The 10,227-nt window shown below is 41.7% G+C and overlaps 1 protein-coding gene across 1 annotated transcript; it reads left to right on the forward strand.

The window, feature by feature from the left end:
• Positions 1–8,288: 8,288 nt before the first annotated feature.
• LOC123130976 (protein RKD3-like) lies at positions 8,289–9,298 on the forward strand. Its single transcript, XM_044550757.1, has 2 exons — positions 8,289–8,595; positions 8,762–9,298. The coding sequence occupies exons 1-2, from the start codon at positions 8,311–8,313 to the stop codon at positions 8,924–8,926; spliced, it is 450 nt and encodes a 149-aa protein (XP_044406692.1). The 5' UTR covers positions 8,289–8,310; the 3' UTR covers positions 8,927–9,298.
• The last annotated feature ends 929 nt before the right edge of the window (positions 9,299–10,227 follow it).

Consider the following 10,227-nt stretch of genomic DNA (forward strand, 5'->3'; position numbering starts at 1 on the left):
CTATTTTTACTAAATTTTGATAGTAGTGATACACATGTTCATAGTATTGAAGCCAAAAGATGCAGAGTTGATAATGATAGTGCAACTTATTTTTGGCACTGCCGTTTGGGTCATATTGGTGTAAAGCGCATGAAGAAACTCCATTCTGATGGACTTCTGGAATCACTTGGTACTTGTGAACCATGCCTCATGGGCAAGATGACTAAAACTCCGTTCTCCGGAACAATGGAGCGAGCAACAGAGTTATTGTAAATCATACATACTGATGTATGTGGTCCAATGAACGTTGAGGCTCGCGTTGGATATCGTTATTTTCTCACCTTCACAGATGATTTGAGCAGATATGGATTATTTACTTAATGAAACATAAGTCTGAAACATTTGAAAGTTCAAAGAATTTTAGAGTGAAGTGGAAAATCATCATAACAAGAAAATAATGTTTCTACAATCTAATCGTGGAAGGGAATATTTGGGTTACGAGTTTGGTCTTCATTTGAAACAATGCGGAATAGTTTCGCAACTCATGCCACCCGGAACACCACAGCGTAATGGTGTGTCCGAACGCCGTAATCGTACTTTACTAGATATGGTGCGATCTATGATGTCTCTTACTAATTTACCGCTATCATTTTGGGATTATGCTTTAGAGACAGCCGCATTCACGTTAAATAGGGCACCATCTAAATCCGTTGAGACGACACCTTATAAACTGTGGTTTGGCAAGAAAACCAAGTTGTCGTTTCTTAAAATTTGGGGCTGCAATGCTTACGTGAAAAAGCTTCAACCTGATAAGCTCGAACCCAAATCGAAGAAATGTGTCTTCATAGGATACCCAAAGGAGACTGTTGGGTACACCTTCTATCAGAGATCCGAAGGCAAGATATTCATTGCTAAGAATATTTCCTTTCCAGAGAAGGGAGTTTCTCTTGAAAGAAGTGAGTGGGAGGAAAGTAGAACTTGATGAGGTAATTGTACCTGCTCCCTTATTAGAAAGTAGTTCATCACTGAAATCTGTTCCAGTGATTCCTACACCAGTAAGTGAGGAATATAATGATGATGATCATGAAACTTCTGATCAAGTTACTACCGAACCTTGTAGGTCAACCAGAGTAAGATCCGCACCAGAATGGTACGGTAATCCTGTTCTGGAAGTCATGTTACTTGACCATGACGAACCTATAAACTATGAGGAAGCGATGATGAGCCCACATTCCGCAAAATGGCTTGAGGCCATAAAATCTGAGATGGGATCCATGTATGGGAACAAAGTGTGGACTTTGGTTGACTTGCCCGATGATCGGCAGGCCATAGAGAATAAATGGATCTTCAAGAAGAGACTGACACTGACGGTAATATTACTGTCTACAAAGCTCGACTTGCTGCAAAAGGTTTTCGACAAGTTCAAGGAGTTGACTATGATGAGACCTTCTCACCCATAGCGATGCTTAAGTCCATCCAAATCATGTTAGCAATTGCCGCGTTTTATGATTATGAAATTTGGCAAATGGATGTCAAAATTGCATTCCTTAATGGATATCTTAAAGAAGAGTTGTATATGATGCAACCAGAAGGTTTTGTCGATCCAAAAGGTGCTAACAAAGTGTGCAAGCTCTAGCGATCCATTTATGGACTAGTGCAAGCCTCTCGGAGTTGGAATATACGCTTTGATAGTGTGATCAAAGCATATGGTTTTATACAGACTTTTGGAGAAGTCTGTATTTACAAGAAAGTGAGTGGGAGCTTCGTAGCATTTCTGATATTATATGTAGATGACATATTGTTGATCAGAAATGATACTAAATTTCTGAATAGCATAAAAGGATACTTCAATAAGAATTTTTTAATGAAAGACCTCGGTGAAGCTGCTTATATATTGGGCATCAAGATCCATAGAGATAGATCAAGACGCCTCATTGGACTTTCACAAAGCACATACCTTGATAAAGTTTGGAAGAAGTTCTTCAAAATGGATCAGGCAACGAAAGAGTTTTTGCCTGTGTTACAAGGTGTGAAGTTGTCAGACTCAATGCCTGACCACCGCAGAAGATAGAGAGAAAATGAAAGTCATTCCCTATGCTTCAGCCATAGGTTCTATCATGTATACAATGCTGTGTACCAGACCTGATGTGTGCCTTGCTATTAGTTTAGCAGGGAGGTACCAAAGTAATCCACGCGTGGATCACTGGACAACGGTCAAGAACATCCTGAAATACCTGAAAAGGACTAAGGATATGTTTCTCGTTTATGGAGGTGACAAAGAGCTCGTCGTAAATAGTTATGTCGATGCGAGCTTTGACACTAATCTGGATGACTCTAAGTCACAAACTGGATATGTATTTTTATTAAATGGTGGGGCTGTCAGTTGGTGCAGTTCCAAGCAGAGCATTGTGGCAGGATCTACGTGTGAAGCGGAGTACATACCTTCTTCGGAAGCAGCAAATGAAGGAGTCTGGATGAAGGAGTTCATATCCGATCTAGGTGTCATACCTAGTGCATCGGGTCCAATGAAAAACTTTTGTGACAATACTGGTGCCATTGCCTTGGCAAAGGAATCCAGATTTCACAAGAGAACCAAGCACATCAAGAGACGCTTCAATTCCATCCGCGATCAAGTCAAGGAGGGAGACATAGAGATTTGCAAAATACATAAGGATCTGAATGTTGCAGACCCGTTGACTAAGCCTCTCTCACGAGCAAAACATGATCAACACCAAGACTCCATGGGTGTTAGAATCATTACAATATAATCTAGATTATTGACTCTAGTGAAAGTGGGAGACTGAAGGAAATATGCCCTAGAGGCAATAATAAAGTTGTTATTTATATTTCCTTATATCATGATAAATGTTTATTATTCATTCTAGAATTGTATTAACCGGAAACTTAGTACATGTGTGAATACATAGACAAACAGAGTGTCATTAGTACGCCTCTACTTGACTAGCTCATTGAATCAATGATGGTTATGTTTCCTGACCATAGACATGAGTTGTCATTTGATTAACGGGATCACGTCATGAGAGAATGATGTGATTGACTTGACCCATCCGTTATCTTAGCACGATGATCGTTCAGTTTGTTGCTCTTGGTTTCTCCATAACTTATACATGTTCATATGACTATGAGATCATGCAACTCCTGAATACCGGAGGAACACTTAGTGTGATATCAAACGTCACAACGTAACTGGGTGACTATAAATATGCTCTACAGGTGTCTCCGATGGTGTTTGTTGAGTTGGCATAGATCAAGATTAGGATTTGTCACTCCGAGTATCGGTGAGGTATCTCTGGGCCCTCTCGGTAATGCACATCACTATAAGCCTTGCAAGCAATGTGACTAATGAGTTAGTTGCGGGATGATGCATTACGGAACGAGTAAAGAGACTTGCCGGTAACGAGATTGAAGTAGGTATTGAGATACCGACGATCGAATCTCGGGCAAGTAACATACCGATGACAAAGGGAACAACGTATGTTGTTGTGCGGTTTGACCGATAAAGATTTTTGTAGAATATGTAGGAACCAATATGAGCATCTAGGTTCCGCTATTGGTTATTGACCGGAGATGAGTCTCGGTCATGTCTACATAGTTCTCGAACCCGTAGGGTCCGCACGCTTAACGTTCGGTGATGATCGGTATTACGAGTTTATGTGTTTTGATGTATCGAAGGTAGTTAGGAGTCCCGGATATGATCACAGACATGACGAGGAGTCTCGAAATGGTCGAGACATAAAGATCGATATATTGGAAGCCGATGTTTGGACATCGGAATGGTTCTGGATGAGTTCGGGCATTTTCGGGAGTACCAGGAGGTTACCGGAACCCCCCGGGGAGTATATGGGCCTTATTGTGCCTTAGTGGAAAAGAGGAGAGGAAAGGAAAAGGTAGGAGGTGCGCCCCCTAGCCCAATCCGAATTGGGAAGGGGCCGCCCCCCCTTTCCTTTCCCCTCTCCTCCCCGTCCTTCTCTCCTACTCCTACTACTTGGAAGGGGGGAATCCTACTCCCGGTAGGAGTAGGACTCCCCTAGGGCGCGCCATAGAGGGCCGGCCCTCCCCCCTCCTCCACTCCTTTATATACGAGGGAGGGGGGCACCCCATAGACACACAAGTTGATCATTGATCTCTTAGCCATGTACGATGCCCCCTCCACCATAATCCACCTCTATTATATCGTAGCGGTGCTTAGGCGAAGCCCTGTTCTGGTAGCATCATCATCACAGTCATCACGCCGTCGTGCTGACGAAGCTCTCCCTCGACACTCTGCTGGATCATGAGTTCGTGGGACGTCACCGAGCTGAACGTGTGCAGATCGCGGATGTGTCGTACTTTCAGTACTAGGATCGGTCGGATCATGAAGACGTACGACTACATCAACCGCGTTGTCATAACGCTTCCGCTTATGGTCTACCGGGTATGTAGACAATACTCTCCCCTCTCATTGCTATACATCACAATAATCTTGCGTGTGCGTAGAAAATATTTTGAAATTACTGCGTTCCCCAACACCTTCACGTGTGGTAAAATTGAATGGACCCTCCCAAAACCATGGCATGATCCTGGACCGTCTAACTGCTAGCACACGAGATGTTTCTTTGAGGAATCAATCAAGTTCATCATTGGGAATGGAGCCACCATTTTTTGGAAAGATCCATGGCTTCTTGAGACTAGCTTCACTGCATCGGTGCCAAATGTTTTTATGAGCCACGCCAATCAAATTCTAATGATCTAGGATGACACTCCAAGTAGCAACTGGCTTTGCTATTTGAAGCTCAATCTAGGATGACATATGCGAACAATTTTTAAATAATGCATAAAAAATTTAGTAATCATGGAACATGTTTAACAACATATTATATATAATTCATTTATCTTTTTGTAAACGGAGTAAACAACTTGACTACTTTTCATACGCGATATTTTTATTACTTTATTTTCATTTACCATTTTCCCATTTCTTTTCACATATTGTGTTTTGCATGTAGATTTTTATGAATATGTAAATGGTTTTATAGAAAATGTATAATCATATGTTAATGACATGAAAATTTCCAGAGATCATGAAGCATGTTTTATATATACTAGCAAAAGTTCGCGGGCGTTGCAAAGGGATAATAAAATGTGGTCTTCAAATTAAGTTTCAAATATTCGCACTCCATGTATATACACGTGTTTGAATTTTTGTGCACCAACCGGTGCGCATGCCAACGTAAGACACGTGCATTCTAACATGCTCACAATGATCGATGTTGGACTTGATCCTTGATGCACGTTTTTTTAGTACATCCTTGATGCATGTATGCAAGAAAAAGAAAATGTTAGTCTCACGATGGTGAAAAACAGGTGGGCCCTATGACATACGATTGATTCGGAGGAAAACACTCATTCTTTTCACTTTTATGGGTGGTGGGGTGGTTAATTTACTTCAACTTTAGAGGTGGTTTCAATGACAGAAGAAAAATAATTCAGAGAAACAATTAATGAAGACATTTTTCCACTTACGTAATTTACTTCAATTTTAGGACAGTTCCGATGACATGCGAAAAAAAACAAAAAAACAATTAATGAAGAGTATTTTTTTTTCACCTACGGTTGGCATGGTGGGTAATTTACTTCAACTTTATGGGCAGCTTAGGGTAGATTGACGGGCCAAAATATAGGCTAAACGCACCGTCCTTTATTTATTTATTTATTTATTATCACTATATTATAATTATTATATTATTATAATATATGTATATTATTTTACTTTGAAAATGGTGAAACTAATTCTGAATTATTTTCCTATGCTCTATTTTCTCTCTCTGAGTTTTCCATTGGCTTTTCCCATTCTATTCACATATTTGTTTTGCATGCTCATTTGTATGACAAATGTGAGCAACTTAAAAAAAATACATTTACATGTATTATTGATGTACACATGCATTTTCAGAGATAATGGAACATTTTTCTTATAAAATATATATTTATATACATCACATTTCTGTGACAACATTTTCGTTGACCTACATGACTTTTTTATAGAATTGTTTTGCTATTTCTTGCAATCTTGGGAACAATTATGTTGAGCTGTGTGAACATGACCATTTTTTGCCACGTCATGAACATATATTTTTAACCATTCGGCCCGGATGATGAGTATCTCAAAAATAATGAACATCTATTTTTAATGTTCACGTGTGCATGGAAATATGGAGGTTGTAGAAATATGAGTAGAAAAACAACTTTTGAAAGGACCCATGCACATATTTAAAGCAAAAAAAGGACTCCCTTGTTGGTAATTAATTGTTCTTCACCATGATTTTGTTTTGGTTCACGAACTACACAAATAAATTGTTCTTTTCTTCACAAGAAAGTAATTGTTTCCAATAATTATTGATTAAAAAATCAACATTTTTCTATGAATGGTTTGTTCCTCTCTACAAACAAAATTTTAGATCATCCACAACAATTACTTGTTTCTGCACATGAACTATTTTTCAGAAACATACATGAAAAAAACATGACTGGCACAGAAAGAGAATAGGGACACAACAGAACAGACGCCAGAAAAAAACCTTGGGAAGAAAACAAAACACAAATGAAAAAAAAACATACATTGACTGATTTCAAACCACAGGGGAAGGGTATGCGAGCGACATTTCGGTATTATTCGCTGCAAGCGATGCATAGGGGTACCCGTGAATTGGGTGTGTTCTTGCTATGCCCATGATTATTAAGTGGTATAACCAACCACATGGTCTTTGCTAGGCTAGACTGAGCAATGCAAGCAACCAACACCAAGTTTAGAATTGTGGTGATATTGGTGCATCCTAACAAATATGCATTGATACAACCGTACAACCACTCTTATATTTTTTTTCCTGATATAAAGAGCGTTTTTATTAACTTAAAATGTAGCATCAAGCGGATATAAAGCATGATGAGCAACATCCGATCTCTGCATAGCTGAGATGTACACATCCGAAACCAACATTCTGACAAGCACTCTTATCTTGAAAACAAAAAATGTCGTGTGCAATTGCCCGATCATATCAGATAGGATATGGATGACGTCAAAGGACACGAGGAAAGAGCCATGGTTGAAGAATGGATACGCGTCGAGCAACCGAGATTTTGCCAATAATGACAATTCCCAAGTGACAAGAGGTGACAAGATGTGAACAGTGGCCAGTAGGAGTACCGGCCACATCAATCTGTACGCACTCTGCATGCAAGATTTACCAGTGCAAAAGGAGGGGCATCATTGGCCACTTTCCTTCATCCCATAGCATGTTTGCACACGTCCCAGCAATTAAATTTGCGGTTACCAAAGCGCGCATTTGCACCTCATGAATGTTCCCCTTTAAAATCCGGCGGCACAGCAGGCCATCTCCAGTTGCGGCTGCCATTTCCAATCCACATCCACACCGATGGAAAGCTTCAGGTCCTATGGAGAAGAAGGGGACGGCTGCTACTACTTCCAGAACTTGAAGCTTAATGAAGAGGACCACTGCTTCCTGGATTTCAGGTAGGTATCACTATTCAGCCCCTGCACTGCGGCTGTGCAGCGTCTACTCTTCTTGTAGTTTCTTGTGCTGCTACATTACTGCATCACAATCCTTGGCATAAATTCCATCCTATGGATACTGGTTTTCTTGTTTGCGAGATGAACTTTTTTCCTCCTTTTTTTGGAACTTCGATGAACTAGTACTTTTGTGCACTAGCAAGACAGCTTTCTTGAAGCTTTTGATCCAGGAATCGTTCTATGTTTTGCATGTACTTGCTTCGACAATGGAGTTTTGAGTACTTACTAGAGATCTCACTCTTCTACCCCACTCATCGTCTCTGTGATACCAGTACTTCTAGTACTACTACTGCCACTCAGAGCTGCCCCTTGCAAGGTACTACAAAAATCTTTGCACAAAGCATCATATCATCATCAATCAAATATGAGTAGAAGTTTGCAGACTTCAAAGTTCCTATCTATCATTGCAGACGAGTATGATGCCACCCTGTTCGAAGGCGATATCCTGAGCTTTTGGCCTGCCTTGGAAGAACGAGCTCATCTCAAGGAAGTGAAGCAGGAGCCGGACGGTGACGCCGCGGAGAAGAAGCACGACGGCTCGGAGGAAGCACTCTTCTCCTCCACCTCCACCCAGCATCTCTGCACTAGCACCACTACTGCACAGAGCTTCTTCTCGCAAGGTACCTGCAACAAGTCTTTGCACGGCGCATCATCATCGCGCATAGAAAGTTCGTTGGTTTCACGTTTTTTCTTCTGTCAATGTAGACCAGCAGGAGTTTGAAGCCCGCTTGGAAGTTCATATCATGAGCCTTTTGGCAGCCTTGGAAGGAGAACATCACGGCGGGGAGAAGGAACTGAAGGGCGAGGTGGGCCGCGACGCCGGGGAGAAGAAGCGCGATGGACCAGAGGAGAAGCCACTGCTGTTGTTCCAGCAGGTGTCGCGGTGCTTCTGCATGCCGATCAAGCAGGCGGCGGAGGAGCTCAATGTTGGGCTGACGCTCCTGAAGAGGCAGTGCCGGGAGCTCGGGATCCCGCGGTGGCCGCACCGAAAGTTGAAGAGCCTGGAGACGCTCATCAAGAATGCTCAGGTGTTCTTGCTAATTTCCATATCCTTTTCGTCTGGAATTTCCCATCTCCTAAATTTTAAATTGATTTTAGTCCATTTCTTCGCAAGTGGTTGGCACCCTCTTTTTATCTTAGTTCCAGCATTTGAATTTGGGAAACCGGTGAGCAGGAATTGTTCATGTGCTGCAGGAGCTAGGGAAGCCTATGATTGAAGTGGAGATGCTGCAACGGAAGAAGAAGCTGATCGAGGAGAGGCCTGGGCACATTGAGCTGGATGAGGAGACGAAGGTGCTGAGGCAGGCGTGCTTCAAGGAGAAGTTCAAGAGGAGAAGGCTCATGGCAATGGAGCGGTAATTCAAGATGGATATGCTTGTTCCATGGGAATTTTGTTGGTGGGTGAATCGCGGGTTTGATCAGGCCGGGTATTTTGCAGTTCTGATCAGGGGAATTTTGACTGATCAAATTTGCCATCCGTAGCGTAGTCTGACCAGCTTTCTTTATTTTGGGGGCCGGAGGAGGAAGTCTGTCTTGGTTAGCGTCTGAGCAAGACAGAAAGTAGATGTTTTTGCTGTAAATACTATCACTCGTCCTCTGGCTATCTTCTCAGGGCATCTTCAATAGTTTGTATGTTAGCTTGTTGGTAAAATATGCAATGTCATCAATCAACACCTTAACATACAACAACTTCAATGGGTTGTATCTAGTTTGCTCAATAGGATCTGAGATAATAAATGGGGTGCTCTCTCATTCTACATTAGAGCTTGTGCAATGTGTGTTGGTTCATATACATACAACCTTCCTCTCTTTCCCCATTTATTGTATGACACATCATCAAAAATCTTATGTAGCAAAGTCTACTAACAACTATCTTAGAGCATTTCCAATAGCATGTGTATATTTGGATGTCTATATATTCATATAGACAATGGTCTAAAAAGATTCCCTCGTATGCACATTCAGTTTTGCATCGGAATGTCTATATACAAAGACCATGACAGGTGGGCCATCGCTAGGGAGAGGAAGAAATCAAGACTACAGCTGAGTTTAGACAACGCCTTCACATTGTCCAGGCATGGACATTGTCGAGGCCAATTTAGAGGATGTGTATATTTGGACGATCATATAGACAAGCTGTTGGACGCCTGTTTTGAGCTCACGTCGTGAAAAACGAGTATAGACATCCATATAGACAAGCTATTGGAGATGCTCTTACAACCATTGGAGATGCCCTTACTGATGGTTACAGTAGCTGTTTGTAGTTGGGACGTGCTAAATGCAAAGTACATCTTCGGACATTACTTGTCGTGCCAACGAAAGTGTTTTTCTTGTGAAATTTCATAACAGTCACCGGTACACGTACTCCTTCGGTGCTGGCGGTGGTGTGCTCCGTCGTTGGTGTTTTTTTTTACCACCCGGCCTGCGTCGATGGCCTTACTGTGGATTGCAGTGGCCACCGAAAGGTCTTCATGAGGGTTTCTCTCTCCAAAATCCGATGATTGATCACCCCCAAAAAACAAACCGACCCAGCAAGAAAATGTATGTGTTGGCCCTCTCAACTCAACCCTGACGAGTACGCAAACTTGGTGCTTCCATAGAAATGGCGGTCCGAATCCATTCTGACAAAATAAAATAACAGGCTCCTACCTTTTTTTGAA

Source organism: Triticum aestivum, chromosome 6A (genome assembly GCF_018294505.1).
Source record: "Triticum aestivum cultivar Chinese Spring chromosome 6A, IWGSC CS RefSeq v2.1, whole genome shotgun sequence".
NCBI classification, from domain to species: Eukaryota; Viridiplantae; Streptophyta; class Magnoliopsida; order Poales; family Poaceae; genus Triticum; species Triticum aestivum.

Coding starts and splice junctions, on each gene's coding strand:
- LOC123130976 (XM_044550757.1), top strand. CDS start 8,311: ATGAGCCTTTTGGCAGCCTTGGAAGGAGAACATCACGGCGGGGAGAAG. Junction 8,596..8,761: donor CGCTCATCAAGAATGCTCAG/GTGTTCTTGCTA, acceptor CATGTGCTGCAG/GAGCTAGGGAAGCCTATGAT.